The sequence below is a fragment of the Macaca mulatta genome, chromosome 2 (genome assembly GCF_049350105.2).
Source record: "Macaca mulatta isolate MMU2019108-1 chromosome 2, T2T-MMU8v2.0, whole genome shotgun sequence".
NCBI lineage: Eukaryota > Metazoa > Chordata > Mammalia > Primates > Cercopithecidae > Macaca > Macaca mulatta.
This window is the reverse complement of record NC_133407.1, coordinates 189,376,753-189,393,530: the sequence shown is the minus strand read 5'-3', so window position 1 is coordinate 189,393,530 and position 16,778 is coordinate 189,376,753. Positions and strand designations below refer to the sequence as shown.

The 16,778-nt window shown below is 36.3% G+C and overlaps 1 protein-coding gene across 2 annotated transcripts in view; it reads right to left on the bottom strand.

The window, feature by feature from the left end:
• Nucleotides 1-16,778, bottom strand: part of PROS1 (protein S) — a 101,708-nt gene that overhangs the window by 45,323 nt on the left and 39,607 nt on the right. The window contains exons 2-3 of one of the 2 annotated variants that reach the window (XM_015128567.3): nucleotides 10,842-10,999; nucleotides 7,877-7,901 (exon numbers count right to left, since the gene is read on the bottom strand). In XM_015128567.3, coding sequence (XP_014984053.1) covers nucleotides 7,877-7,901; nucleotides 10,842-10,999 — 183 coding nt within the window. 2 annotated transcript variants of the gene reach the window in all.

Sequence of the window (16,778 nt, the reverse complement as noted above, 5' to 3'; positions counted from 1 at the left end):
TCATATATTACTATATGCAGTTAAAAGTAGCCACAAAGCCTGGGCACAGTAGCTCATACCTGTAATCCCAGTTCTTTGGGAGGCCGAGTCACGTGGATCACTTAAGGTAAGAAGTTTGAGGCCGCCTGGCAAACATGAAAAAATGCTGTCTCTATTAAAAATAAAAAAATTAGCCAGGTGTGGTGGCACACACCTGTAATCCTAGCTACTTGGGAGGCTGAGGTACAAGCACTGCTTGAACTTGGGAGGCAGAGGCTGCAGTAAGCCAAGATCACACCACTGCACTCCAGCCTGGGTGACAAAGCAAGACTCTGTCTCTAAATAAATAAATACGTAAATAAATAAATGTAGCCACACAGTTCCTTCAATATTTTGCTTAGAAATCTCTGCTATCCTAGTATATATCTCTTAAATTCAGCCTTCCCTGAAGCCCTCAGGCATGGAGATAATTCAGGCAATTTCTTTGCCACCTTGTAACAATGTTGGCCTTTACTCTAGTTTCCAGTGCTTTGTTTCTCATTTCCATCTAGGATCTCATCAGAATGGCCTTTAGCATTCATATTTCTACCAACAATCTAATCATGACACTTAAGTAATCTCTAAGAAGTTACATTCTTTTCCTACATGTCTTCTCTTTTTTTGACTCTTCACCAGAATCATCCTCAATGGTCCATTCACAGCTATCTAGGCTTTTTCTAGCCTGCTCCTCCAGATTCTTCCAGCCTTTAGCCATTACCCAGTTCAAAACTGCTTCCACATTTTCAGGTATTTGTTATAGAAACAAGCCAATGTCTGGCACCAGTGTTTCGTCTTAGCCCTTTTTGTGTTGCTATAACAGAATACCACAGACTCAGTAATTTATAAAGAAAAAAATTATTTTTTTACAGTTCTGGAGGCTGGGAAGTCCAATATGAAGGTGCTAATCATCTGGTAAAGGCCTTCTTACTGCAGCATTCCATGATGGAAGGTAGTAATGCAAAAGGGTACAAGAGATAGAAAGGGGAAGGGAGCCAAACTCAGCCCCAGTAAAACCCAAGTAGTTTTAGGTCTCAAGTAGTCTTATCTTTGGTTCATTTGTCCTTCCTCTTGTATCATCTACTCTCAGACTTCATTTATTCTAGTGTGAATACTTCATTAGAATCATCACTTTTGTAAAAGCTTCATTTCGTATCTCTGGCAAATTTTACAGTGAATAACAGCCAAAATTTGAAAGCCCTGAGGCTAGAGACCCAAGTGAAATGTTTCACATGGATTTAGAACCCCAGGCCAGACTACATTAGCTTAAACACATAAGGCACATTATATAGGAGCCTACATTACTATTCATGATAATACTGTCATGGAAAAGTGCATCCAGAATTACAGTGTGGAGAGCCAGTTGCTTTGCCACTCCAAAGCAGAACAATACAGAACCCTCATATTCCCACTTATCTTTTTCACCACACAACAGGAATAGGAAAAATTGAGGAGGGTAAACAGGAAGGTGAAAGCTGGAGGGAGATTGTCTCTGCTTCTGTAAACTGATGCAGAAGCTCCCACAAGAAAAGGGATTAAAAACAGAAATTAGGACCATAGGAGAGAAAGGCTAAGCAACAGACCCTTTCAAGAGAGGTTCTGGTGGTCAAGGCATAACCTCTTAGGAACAGATCTTGCTACATGTACCTTTACTTATATTTTTCACCATTAGTTTTATTAACAATCAAACTGGTTTCCTTTTGCCACTTTCTATAGGCACCACTATCCTAGCTATCTTGATTTGTCAATTCTAAAAAATAGTTTGAACAGTCACTGACTCCTAGACCAAGGAATTATAATGGATCATGAGTCAGGTAAATTTTTTCTTTCTCCAAGAAATACTTTATACCCCTCTGTCTTTAAGTCATAGAAAAGACATCACATAAAAGCCTGAATGTTTGCTTGTTTTGACTGGAGGACCACAGGACTGAGTTATTCATACCCCACCCCTTTGACAGCATTATGATCGCTGGTCTTTGAAAAGCCCATCACTTGCTTTCAAAAAATATGTATATATTTCTTTCTATCTCCATTTCCTCCATTTCCACTTTCATTCACCCTTTAGGCAGTCATTCTAATGGGTTACGTGGCTTTTGGTTTTTTTTTTGTTGTTTGTTTGTTTGCTTTGTTTTGTTTTGTTTTTTTCTTTGAGACAGAGTCTCTGTCACCCAGGCTGCAGTGCAGTGGCACGATCTTGGCTCACTGCAACCTCCACCTTCTGGGTTCAAGCGATTCTCGTCCCTCAGCCTCCCCAGTAGCTGGGATTACAGGCCTCGCCACCACTCCTTCATTCATGGCTAATCTTTATATTTTGACTAGAGATGGAGTTTCATCGTGCTAGTCAGGCTGGTCTCGAACTCCTAACTTCAAGTGATCTGCCCTCCTCAGCCTCCCAAAGTGCTGGAATTACAGGCATGAGACACCATGCCCAGTGGTTATGTGTATTTTTAAAATTTGTAAGTGTTCTTGAAAATATATATTTACAATTCATGTCCATGTTTTTATTCATGTGTGTAAATGGTTTTGTATAAATATCACATCCTCTAATATTTTTCACTCAGTACTTGATTTTTATGATCAATCTATGTTGCTACACATAATTCATTGCTACTAACCACTAAGCATTACATCACAGTATGCAACCACCACTTTATAATTCTGTCTACCCATGATAGACACTCAAATTACCTCCAATTTTCTACCTCTACAAGAAGATGGAAAGTACATCCTCATGTATGTTTCCTTAGTACCTGCATAACAATTTCTTTGGAATAGATATCCAGGGGTGAAATTGTGTGATCATTAAATCGGATTGTACTTAATGGCTTGGCAGAAGTGCATTCTCACCAGTGGGGTACGAGGATTTCTACATCCTTGCTTTCTAATTTTTGGCAGACTAACAGGTAATAAAGTAACATCACATTGTTTTTCTGATTTCTAAGGAGATAGAGCATATTTTCATGTCATTTTCCAAATCTGAAACTTTTCTTCTTTGAAAATTTTCCCCATTTTTTTTTACCATTTTTCTATTGATCTTTATTTGTTTTTCCTGCAGATTTGAAAAAAATTAAACATTTATAAATATCTCTTCATATTTAAATTTTTGATATTTATTTGACAGAAACAGATCTGTCATTTGTCTCTTAATCTTACTATTCATGTCTCTCTTGTAAGATAAATTCTTAATTTTGTTATAATCAAATTTATTATTTCACCTTACAGTGTGTGAATTTAAAATTTTACCCCAGGCCATCAGTCACAAAGATATTCTCCCACATTGTTTCTTTAATTTCATAGTTTTATTTGAACATTTTTGTCTTTATTCCACCTAGAATTCACCCTTACATTTGGTGGTAATTAGAAACCCACATTTATTTGTCTATTAATAGCTGGCCACTCTTAGCAATGACATCTTTAAATAATCCACAGTGACTTATAGTATCATCTTTATCAAATATTAGGTTGTCATAGATACATGAGTCTTTCTCTAAACTTTCTGTTCAGTTTCATTAGTCTACATGTTCTGAAAATACCATATAGTTTTATTTCTATAGCTTTGTATTATTAATATTTGATAAAGTATTTCTCTTTTCTGTATTTTAGACATGTGTGGACTTTCATTCGCTCACTTAAATTTTAAAATGAGTTTACCAAGTTTCTTAAAAATATTTTTTTAAACAAGATTGCTCTGAACATATAAATTTGAGGATGGCCACACATAGTAGCTCACACCTATAATCCTAGCACTTTGGGAAGCCCTGACAGCAGGATTGCTTGAGCCCAGGAGCTTGAGACAAGCGTGTGCAACATAGAGAGACCCCATCTCTAAAATCATAAAATAACATAAAATAAAATCAATTTGAGAATTGATCACTTTATAGCATCACTCAATTCAAGATCATGAAGTATCTTTCCATGGTTTTAATTCATTTTCTATGTCTTCGAGTATTAAAATTTTCTCCATAAGGCTTTTATGTGTTTTTAAGATATTTGTAGATATTTTATGGGATTTGCTGCTATTGTGAATGGTATCATCTTTTTAATTTCTACTAGACTATTGCTTGCATAAAGAACTACTATGGATTTTTATAGGAGAGTCAAAGAGTTATCTAAATCTCTTATGTGTTCTTATGTTTTGTCTATGGATTCTATTTTTTTCCAGTATTACATCAATTAAAAACAATGACAGGAATAGATTATAGCTTATGATCTATAAAATCCCTATTTTTCTTTCCTTATTGCATTGAATGTAACCTCCAGTACTTTTCTTTCTGTTCTCAACCTTAAAGAAGCTATAACTAAATTTTATCCATTAGGTGTAATGTTTACTGTAGATTTTGTTCACTTTCTTTCTTTTTCTTTTTTCTTTTCTCTTTCTCTTTCCATCCCTCCCTCCTTCCTTTCTCATGCCAATTTGCCCCAAACAATCCTACTTTATTCTTTTTATAGCTGACACTTACATTGTGCAGTATTAATCGTGAACCGAAGTGTGAAAATTTGGAAGATAAATTATGTGGTTTTTCTGTATTTAACCTTTACCAACCTCAGAACCTTTTCTTATATTCTTAGTTTGACAAAAGCTTTTATCATAACTAAGGAGTGATCTCTATCAACTGCTTTTTCTGTATGAACTGAGGTAATACTACACTTTTAGGGGTGGAGTCTTACTGTGTTATCCAGGCTAGTGTCAAACTCTTGGCCTCAAGTGATCCTCCCACTTTAGCCTCTTGAGTGGCTGGGATTACAGGCATAAGCCACTGCACCCAGCTGATTTTCTGATGCTAAATCATCTTTAAATTTCTGGAATAATTCTACTTGATCATGATATTATTTTTAACACACTTAAGATCGGACTGAATATCATTTTATTTAGAATTAATTCCGAAAGCAAAAGGAATTCTATTTTTCTTTTCTTCTATTCTCTCACTTAAATTTTAAAATGAGTTTACTAAATGTCTTTATTTGGTTTTGGAGTCAAGATTACACGAGCCTCTTAGAATAAGCTCATTTTTTAAGGACAATATCTTAATAAGGGAAACATTAACAGTTTCCTAAAATTTGTAAGAGTTCATTTGTAAAACCATCTGGATCTGGGTTTTGGGAGAAATAGGAAGAAGAGGGCTTTGGCTGCGGTTTCAACTTGTCTAATACTTGTTTGTATAACTAAGTTCTCCATTGCCTCCTGTGAAATTACAGATATTTTGTGTTTTTCTAGGAACACATCCATTTTATTTAGGTTTCCAAATGTATTTGATGTAGCTGTTTGTAACATTTTACGATAATGTTTTTAACCTGTGTTGACTTTAGAATACTTTCCCTTTCCACCTTGTACTCTATGTATTGGCATTTCCTCGTTCTCTATTTTGTTTTTCCTTAATTATTCTTGCCAGATGTCAGTCTCACTCACTAACCTTTTGGAAGAATGAGAATCTGCTTTTGTTAATGCTCACTTTTGTTTTTCTATTCCACTTATTTCTATCTCTGCTTTTGTTATTTTAAAACTTCTTGTTACTCGGGGTTTGCTCTCTTGTACTTTTTGTGTTTGTTTTCTCAATTGGAAAGCTCAGGCCATGTTTTAAATGGTCAAATCTGTTCTGTCACTACTGCCTTGTCAGTTAGAACCCAATCCCCCCACCACACATACCAGCAGGTCAAGCCAGCTTTTCGTCTACCCAGACATTTCTTACACTTCTTGTTGTTGTCATTTTAGTTTGTTATTATTCGTGCTTGGAATCTTATTGTTTCTTTAGAGAAGATTTGAAGGGAGGGAGTCCGCATTCTGAGGTAATTCACCAACTTGGCAGGAATTAGAAATTAAAAATAATTTCTTTATTTTTTATTTTTCAGGGTTTTTTTCTTATTTTATTTTTTGCCAGCTTACACCAAAAAATGATTTCTAATGTTTATATTTAGGCTCAGAGTTTGCCATTCTTCCCAGGAAGTTTCTCTCTCTTTAATAGAAACACCCACTCTGTTAGGTGATATGAGGCCTATGGAAATGGTAGTGATTTATTCTACTTCTTACAAAAGAGAAGAACACAATTTAAAAACTATAATGAAACCCAGAGTACTTATTTGCAAATCGCATGTTTTCAAGATAGCACAGGGAATATGTAGGCCAACTGAAGTGCTTTATTAGCCCCTGAAAACTAAGTCTAAATGTTGCCCCAAATATATGGGTTATACTTATTTAATTTCTTTGGTGACCTTCTCTCACTACAGGGGCCTTCCTATATGAGCTGTTGTAGTTAGTAAAACTACTGTTAGATTTACCAGGGAAAGGATTGTTTTGTTTTGCTTTTCAAATTAGAGCCATTGGCCTATAGAATATACACATCAAATAACAAAATGTGTAACTCAGGCAGGACATTTCTAAAAATTGTTTTTAACAGTGGAATTCACCACACATGCTTATATACAAATAAAGACCAAAATATGAAATTTAAATCAAAAGACAAATCATAATAAAAAGTATATTTTTGTTTCACATGATGGGGTGATTAAACAAGAATACATTTGAAGAAATGTTGACACAGTAAGTTCTTTATGTACATTGACTTATTTGGTGATTTAAAAGCTCTGAAGTTAGAAAATAGAGTTACAGGGCACACTTAAAACTACAGAACCTGAAAAGCTAAACAACTTGTTTCACCTGACACAGCTAAAAATTTTTAGGTCTGAGGCTGGAGCCCACATCTTGTGTTTTTGTTTTAGTTTGTTTTGTTTTATACTTTGTTTTTTTTCACCATGTTGCCAAATGAGATAGGCAAAGAGAAGAAAGAGTTGGGTGGGACTAGAAAAGTGGAAGAGAGATACAAGGAGAAAAGAAAAATATTTTATCTAAGGAACTTCCCCAGAACACATAATGCTGTATTAACATGGTATGTATCTTTATCCAAATGTACTCTGATCAAAGGAATGTATCCTCTACAGTAGTGTGCCTGCAAAAACACAGCCTCATTAGGCCCTAACAAGCAAGAGTTAACACTGTATTTTTTAATGCACGTGTAATATTTAACAGTCAAATATTGTCTATTTTTATTATAAAATATTTACATTTCTATCTAAAATTAAAAAGCTGAAATAGTCTAGATATACTATCTTTTCTACACTTTCATAGTACAAATTCTTGGGTTTTGTTTTGAAAAGTGAGGAGTAACATGTAACCTTACAAAAGAAAACGTCTTTTTCATGGATGTATATCTATATCCCACTGCCCTTTTAAACTACAGCAGCTAAGGCTGGGCAGGGTGGGTCATGCCTGTAGCCCTAGCACTTTGGGAGGCTGAGGAGGGTGGACGCTTGAGGTCAGGAGTTCAAGACTACCCTGGCCAACATAGCGAAACCCCGTCTCTACTAAAAATACAAAAATTAGCTGGGTGTGGTGGCACATGCCTGTGATTCCAGTTACTCAGGAGGCCGAGGCACAAGAATCACTTGAACCCAGGGAAGCAGAAGTTACAGTGAGCCAAGAGCAGGCCACCGCACTCCAGCCTGGGTGACAGTGCAAGGCCCTGTCTCAAAAAACAAAACAAAAAAAGTTAACCCATGAAAACGCACATGCTCATAGACTATGTCCAGCACCTTAATATAACTGAGCATCAGCCCAAGAGCTTCATGAGAAAGACATGAGAAAGAAAAACACTAAAATTTAAAATGCCACATGGTAATTAAAGAACTGTTCCAAATTCCTCAACATGTCTTAAATATAAAGACAGCAAAATTGCATATAAAATGAAACCTCACTCCCAAGGATAATGAAATTACATTGGATGGAATAGATGGGTAGAGAGTTAGACAGGAACATATCTAAGTTCCCTTCCATTTCTAAGATTATATAATTGAGATGTTTTGAACTTACCTAAGTATTTTGGATAAAAATAATCCTAGAAAGAAGAAAAAGAAAACATATATCTTAGCAAACCTAAATTTCATTATAGAGTTAAAACTTAATTTTATAATGTGTTTTTATATCAAAGATGCAAATAAATTACGTATAATCATCATTTTCACATTATAATTTTTTATATAGTAAGATATACCAAGAGAAAACAATAAAGTTAAACCAATAAGATACTTAGGCTTAAAGAAATACTGATCAATTAATCATGTTTCAAAAGCTTCTAATCTGAAAACAAGCTCGATTTAAGATGGTAAATATAATCATGTATGCCCTTTTTTTGTACATCCTTTAATTTTTCCGTAATGATTGGATAACCATTTGACACATTTTATGTCATAATGATCACCCACACAGATTCAATGTTCAATCACAGTAACATACTCTTTCTTGTTTTTTTTGTTTTTTGTTTTTTTTTTTTCAAGATGAGGTTTCTCTGTGTCACCCATGCTACAGTGCAGTGACATGACCATGACTCACTGCAGCCTCAACCTTGGGCTCAAGTAATCCTCCCATCTCAGCCTCCCAAGTAGCTGGAACTACAGGTACATGTCACCATGCACAGCTGATTTTTTGTTGTTGTAAATTATTGTTTTGTAGAGATGGGGTCTCACTATGCTGCCTAGGCCTCAAACTGCTGGGCTCAAGTGATCCTCCTGCCTTGGCCTCCCAAAGTGCTGGGATTACAGGTGTGAGCCAAGGTGCCCAGCTAACAGTGACATACTTTTAAGTGAACTAAAGTAGACATTTATCTTGTACATGTTATGTACATGTAATACCTTACTTATAAATTGGTTGTGTACCAAAAGTTTGTCTGTAAATCAGTCATTTGGAGTAAAGAAGGTGCTTTCTTAAAGGGAGAAAAATGTTAAAAATTTCTGATAGTAAAGTTCTCAGGCTGGTCCACAAAAGCATTCTTAAGCCACGATATATCTAATGTGTACCATTAACAGTACGAGAATACCCCACGAGAAACCAAAATTTCTACACAAAGACATATTCAATGTTACCACTTAGTAAGAACAGAACATAAGCTCATCCAGAACTGAGTCAAAGGCCTCATTCTTTCCTCCTCTCACATATAAACCTACACAATAGATAATGGGATTCAAAGGTGATGTTGCAACCGTCAAAGGAATATATTAGAGATGTTGAGGCATAAGTTGTACTGTGAAGACTGGAAATGTGGACTGCGGTATTAGAGATGTGGACACCTGTAATCACGAGAATCATAACACAGTAACAAATGTTTGGTGGGGGTGTGGCAGGGGGGTCACTGTGGTCACACGTGTAATCCTAGCACTTTGGGAGACTAAGGTGGGCAGATTGCTTGAGCCCAGCCTGGGCAACATGACAAAACTCCCTCTCTACAAAGAATACCAAAATTAGTCAGGTGTGGGGTACACACCTGTAGTCTCAGCGACATAGGAGGCTGAGAGAAGAGGATTGCCTGAGCCGGGGGGTCAGCTGCAGTGAATCATGATCATGCTACTGCACTCTAGCCTGGGCTACAGAGCAAGACCCTGTCTTTAAAAAAAAAAAAAAAAAAAAGGAACTTTTTTTTTCGTTTCTCCCCTTTCTGTCTTGCTCTTTCTGTCACTTTTTTCTCTTCTGTCAATGAGACCAATGTTAGAATTGGTGGAAGAGAGGAAGCGCATAAATGAGTTTTCCTTACTCACTAGCTTTCCTCCTCTGTGTTAAGGTCTTCTCCCTCTCTGGGCTTTTGCTGCTTAGAGGCTAAGCTGATAGAATGTATCTACAATGTTAGAAATACATATTCAATATTAATGAGTGATGTACTAATATGGTATCTTGGGCAGACAGGCATGCCTTACAATATTCCAGAATAACAAAATAAAAATTAGAAGAGATGGGGTAAAAAAAGGTAAAATAAGAATGACAGAGTGTTGATCATTATTAAAGGGGTGGGGGAGTTTGCATACTGAAATTTATTACACTGTTCTCTCTACTTTGAGATCTATTTAAAATCTATTTAAAATTTCAATATTAGATGATACCTACAATTCTGACTTAAAATCTTTCATGTAAAGTAACAGTAGGCCGGGTGCAGTGGCTGCTGCCTGTAATCTCGGCACTCTGGGAGGCTGAGGTAGGTGGATTGCTTGAGCCCAGGAGTTTGAGACTCGCCTGGCCAACATGGCAAAACCCTGTCTCTACTAAAAACACAAAACTTAGCCAGGCATGGTGGCACATGCCTCTAATCCCACCTACTCAGGTGGCTGAGGCACGAGAATCTCTTGAACCCGGGAGGCTGAGGCTGCAGTGAGCAGAGATTGCACCACTGCACTCTAGCCTGGGCAACAGAAAGAGACTTTGTTTCAAAAAATTAAAATTTAAATTAAAAAAAAAATGCCAATGGAGAAATTTAATGAAGCATTGTGATAACAATTCAAACTAGCGCACACACACGTTAATACTTGAGACATCCTCTCCCCTCCCTCTAACACTATCAAATTCTGGTTAGAAGAAAATATTTGCAAACCATGAGGTCAATACTATTTGCTGATAATGAAGTGTAACTGAACTATAGTTTAGTCAGAACAAGCTGTTATTGGTGATCAACCCCATTTTCCTAACAAACCCATTTTCCTTTGAAGGCACTTCCTCTCCCCTCCCCCTAACACTATCAAATTCTGGTTAGAAGAAAATATTTACAAACCATGACGTCAATACTATTTGTTGATAATGAGGTGTAACTGAACTGTAGTTTAGTCAGAACCGTCTGCCTAACAAGCCCATTTTCCTTTGGAGGTACTTCCTCCTGAAATGTAACTGGTTATGTGTGGAAGGTGATACACAAAATCATTGACTTTAAGGTGGAACAGAAGGGAGTACAGGCTGGAAAGGTTCAGTCTGTAGTTGTATGTCTAGATGTGTGAACTTGACAGTTTCCATCAACGCTTACCGTTTCAGGGTCATTTTCAAAGACCTCCCTGGCTTCTTCTTTATTACACAGTTCTTCGATGCATTCTCTTTCAAGATTACCCTGTTTGGTTTCTTCAAGCATAGAATTTGCACGACGCTTCCTAACCAGGACTTGTGAAGCCTGTTGCTTTGACAAAACTGAAGGAAAAAATAAGTTTATATGAATTAATCATTTTTCCAACTAAAATATATTGTTTTATTAAACAATAAGCGTTAAAATCATTTTCTGCCTGTGAATTCTATGACATTGAAAATCAGTATGATCGAACTAAGAAAGAAATGCAGATACAGAAGCACGCTGGTTAACAATTCAGAGAGCAGGTTTGGTGTGCAGCTGCAGCCCTCGTATGATGGTCTACACAAATTATTCAGGTTTATACTTGAGGTTAAACATACCAGGTAATATTCAATATTTCCTTCATTAGGACTACATCGGAGAAAACATGCTGAGGTCAGGTGTGGTGGCTCACCTTCGTAATCCCAGTACTTTGGGAAGCTGAGGCGGGAGGACCACCTGAACCCAGGAGTTCAAACCCATCCTGGGCAAAAGAGCGAGACCCCATTTCTACAAAAAACAAACAAACAAATTATATATATATATACACATATATTTGAGAAGGAGTCTCGTTCTGTCGCCCAGGCTGGAGTGCAGTGGCACGATCTCGGCTCACTGCAACCTCTGTCTCCCAGATTCAGGCGATTCTCCTGCCTCAGCCTCCTGAGTAGCTGGGATTACCAGAGTGTACCACCGCATAAAAAATATTAATTGGGCATGGTGGCATGCACTTGTAGTCCTTGCTACCTGGGAGGCTAAGGAGGGAGTGCCACTTGAGCTCAGGAGTTCAAGGTTACAGTGAGCTATGATCATACCACTTCACTCCAGCCAGTAAGACCCTCACTCTAAAAAAAAAAAAAAAAATCTGAAAAAAAAAGAAAAAACCATAATGAAATGCCTATGTCAAAAGCCGTAGTCTTAGCCAGGCCTGGTGGCACATGCCTGTAATCCCAGCTTTTTGGGAAACTGAGGCACGAGAATCATTTGAACCAGGGAGCCAGAGGTTGCAGTGAGCTGAGATTGCGCCACTGCACTCCAGCCTGGGCAATAGAGCAAGACTCTGTCTCAAAAAAGACAAAAAAAGAAAAAGAAAAAGAAAAAAAAAAGCCATATGATAGCAAGAGTAATAAACTTTCTCAATTTTAATGAAAAACCTTTGTGATCTCTGTGGAGATTGGTGTTGAACAGCAACAATAAAAATAACGTAACAAAGTTCAATATCAAGCAACAGACTGGAGGAAAATACCTACAGCATATAGAATAGAAAAAACAGCATCCAGATAAGCTGACCGATACAGAAATGCATGTATGGTTGTATTTCTAAAACATAAACAAACTATAAAGAAAACAATATAAACAATCATATAAACCATCACTACAGAGAAAAAATGGGCAATAAACATTATAAAGTGTTCAAATCAAACTTTTTAAAAATTGGATTTTTGCATATTAGACTGACAAAACTGTAAAAGAATGATAATATCAATTATTGGTGAGAGTAAGGGAAACCATGTATTCTTGTACACTGGTAGTAGAGCATAAACTGGCAGGTTTTATTTGAAGGTATTTTGCTAAAATTTAAAGCACATACACTCTTCATCTCAACAACTCTGCTTCTAAGTATGTTCTACATATATGCCCATGTGCTGGAAAAAATAGAATCGTTTTTTGAAAGACTGTTTGTGAGATCAAAAAATTAAAAACGACTTAAATATCTATCAAGAGGAGCACAGGATCAGGCACAGTGGCTCAGGCCTGTAATCCCAGCACTTTGGGAGGCCAAGGCAGGAGGATCACTTGAGCCAAGGAGTTCAAGACCAGCCTGGACAACAAAGAGAGACCCCATATCTCCAAAAAATTTTAACAATTGTCCAGGTGTAGTGCTGCATGCCTGTAGTCCCAGCTAGTCAGGAGGCTGAGGCAGGAGGATCACTTGAGCCTGCGGGGGGTCAAGGCTGCAGTCAACTATGATCACACCACTGCACTCCAGTGTGGGTGACAGAGCAAGACCCTGACTTTAAAAAAAAAAAGAAAAAAAAAAGAGGTGACTAGAAATAAAAGCTATAATAAACCTGTACTGTGGAATAATATGCAGTTGCTAAAAGGAAGATATTCTTGTACTGAAGATCTCAAAGATACAGTAAGTTAAAATGCAAGTTGTAAAATGCCACACTCATAGCATAATTCTCTATAAATCAGCTAAAGTAGTAGATATGTAAATATCATGTGGAAAAATACATAGAAAGGAGTTTGGAAAGACAAACTGCTAATACAACAATTATATCTGAGAAAAGTATGGAGAGCGTAGAGTTTTGGTTTATTATTTTAGTATGTTAATATAGCTTTTTAATGAAAAATGTAAAAATATAAATAAAATCTACAAATAACTTTTTTCCTGATTTTAACCACAAATGGTTCTTTCACTAAGAAGATAAACAAGTAATATAAATGTCTGAATTTCTTTTCCTTTTCTTGTCTCTTATTACCTGGTAAACAATAAGCAATAAATACTCAGAAGTTGAATAATAGAAAAAAAAAAAAAAAGCAAAAAGACTAATCGACAGTCACTCACCACATTTGTTAAGTAACTGAAACATCTTTCAAGAATGAAGTAATATTACTTTATTTTTCTGACTTGCCAAAGCAGAAGTTTAAATGGATAAATGAATAAATCGTTTGGGTTAGATCTATAACCCTATCTCTTGCCATGTTTATCATGCTCATTAAAATAGAGATTAAGTCAAGGCAGTGTGCATATAAAAGATGGTACTCTGCGGTCATGCTATCTGCCAAGTGTGTTATTGACTGATCAATGACAGTCCTGTCAAAAATGAAAGAGCCTGTCATGGGCAATTATCTCATTTATTTGAAGTAGTTTTACACATGCTAGTTTTTAATAAATACAGCAAAAAAAAAAAATTTGACTTTTTGAACTTCACAGCAAATATGTGATTCAGGGGAAAACAATAACACTTTAATGAAAGGGTGAATACACTGATTCAATTTTAAAAATCAAGGTTAAAAGCACTTAGGAAATAAAGCACCACGAATATTCACTTCTTAGCATTGTTTCCTTACACAATATGAACTTCTGGAATTAGGAGTTTGATAGTGAATTTTAAGAACATCTCTTTCCCCGAATGGGCCCCCACTAAATGGTACAAATCAGGTGAAGTAACACATACTGTATTCATGCTTGTGAAAGCAAAGGTCTAAATCACCCAGAACAGCCAAGGTTTTCCAGTTCTTAGGAATGTCCACTTAAGTTTAGAAAAGTAAACATAACAACTTTTATTATTTAAGAGATGATGAAACTCAGGTAAAAAGCAGGCAACATATTTTCCCATAACTGTAAAGTGAATAAACAACAAAACTACAGGTGGATCATAGGCATCCCAACTCTCAGACCTGCAATCCATTGTTTGTTGTCTGCTGCTTTTCAAAAATCAGGAAGTTTTATTGTCTCTATTGTTGAGAGGAATATTAAAAAGCAAAAACTGTTACGCTTCTGTCCTACAGAAAATTAAGCTAAAAACAAAAAAAATTTTGTCTAAATATATTTGCACCAAATTTGGATTTCATCTAGTCCAGCCCAACGATTCTTTAAGTTGGCATGATACATTACAATGTTCAAAGCATGAATTAATTATTTCATCTGATTTTCACATAATGAAATAAACTATAAGACAAAATTATCATCCCTATTTTCCTATTGAAGAAATTGAAGCTGAGAGGTGACATCATTTGCTGTAAACTACGCTAATGGAATTCAAATATACCCATCCCCTTAGCCTAGTGCTCTTTTCTTCTGTATATTCTGCTACTCAGATGTCCATGATGTACCTGATTTAATTTTTCTATTTACATATTTTTATTTGGAAATGTGTTTATCAGTACAGTGAAACTAAATCATAGAGACATTGATGTCATTAGATATAATTACTTTATAATAAAAGACATGGTGATATATGATATAAGATTTTAGAACTTCAGTGGAATGGGCAGCTTCACATTGATGCCATTTCAACACTGAATTATTTCAGTCTACCTACTTTCCAAGAATGTCGCCATCTCTAAATAAGAAAATAATCTTTGGGGTCCAGAATTACTTTGGCGCCTCCATATTCTGAGAGAAGTACTTTATCTCCAGCTTTCACACTGACTGCTTGAATTCCTTTCCTTTAGGGCCCAATCCAACAGCTACTACTGTTGCTTGCAATACTTTTTCTGAGAAGTTTCTGGAAGCATAATACCTTCTTTGGTTACGGTTTTGGCTGCACTACTTTCAACCAAACAATACTTGGTCAAAGAGCAGAAGAAACTTTCTACATGTTTGTTCTCCATGGCTCCCACTGCCACAGCTCATACTCTACTCTTGCACAACTGCCATGAGCTGATTTTAATTTTTGTAAAAGAAATTATGTGGTTGTGCAGTGGATAAGGTCGCTATCTTAAATAATTAGTTGTCCTTTACAAAATAAACCCATCCATCTAAGAGAATGGCTTTTGAAGCAGTCTACTGCTTCTTGCCAGAAAGATACAAGCATGACATCATGAACCCAAATTAAAACTACAGGACTGTGGGAAGAGACAAGCATGGGGTCTGAAGTGCTTTCACCAGTTGGCTCAAAGTCCTTCTGCCCAAAAATATTCACCTTGCTGACATGCAGGAATATCTAAAAAGTTTTGTAATTTGCCATAATAACCATGACATATAAACACATAAATGCTGTTTTACATTATCTCCTTTAATCTGAATCATAACTGTTCTAAGTAGATTAAAATTTTCCATTTTATACATGAATAAGCTAAAACTTAGAGTTGAGTTAATTTTACCAAGCTTTCACAGCTAAGAACACAGACAACCAGCATCCCAAACCTGTCCTCTTTTTGTATTAGCACACTGTCCCTTACTCATTTGTTTCACTTCTTTGTATTAAGAAGTATCTCAAGAAAGTCCTTGTTAAAATCCAACTATGTTGCTTGAAAAGTGTTACATTCAGATTCAAAATTTTAGGTTAAAATGTGGAGTTGATGAGTCTTTCAAGATAAGAAGTACAACTGAGTCAACTTGATTTTTTTTAACTTACCTGAGTCACTCCTTCTTCAAAATAATGACCAAAGCAGATGGAACAATTATGACAATAATAAAACCATTGTGCAAACATGAACTGGAATTCTCTTTGAAACTGTATTCACAGCCTTCATATGTTCTCTTCATGTGAGGGGTAAATCTTTGTTTTTTTAGTGTAAATTTGATTGACTTACCTCCAAAAAAGTAATTTATTGTTATTGATTTCATAAGACCCCCTGTAATGATAGTGATGCTAGCACTGCCTCTGCTAATGCCACCCTCTGTTCACGACCAAAGATCTGCATTGTCCAACACTGACCAGTCAGGTAAGGATGAGGTGGCAGATGGAGGAGGGTCCAGATCTTAGGATAGCTTATCCTCTGAAGCTCTTCCATTTTGCTCCCTTGTTTTTTTGCAAAGATGGTTCTCACATTCTTCCCTCCATAAGCTCATCTCTCTTTTAGTTCTACTTTCCATCTCTCTTTTCCCTAGGCTCTTCTTATTTGGCATCTCAAAAATGAAAAACTGCCCTTGAAAGAATGTTTCTGAGAAGAGAGTCTTTGGCAAGTATTTGGGTTGGCTGAGTATTTTTCTTTTTGTTTGGGCTTCAGTGTTGGATAAGGTGAAGGAAAATGGCTTTCACTTTACAAATACAGAGAACCACCAGATAATACTTTGAGATGTAACTGTGCTTCACGCGTCTCAATTGTTGAAACAGTATATTTTATTTAAACCAAGACTGAGGCTGGGTACCGTGGCTCACACCTGTAATCCCAACACATTGGGAA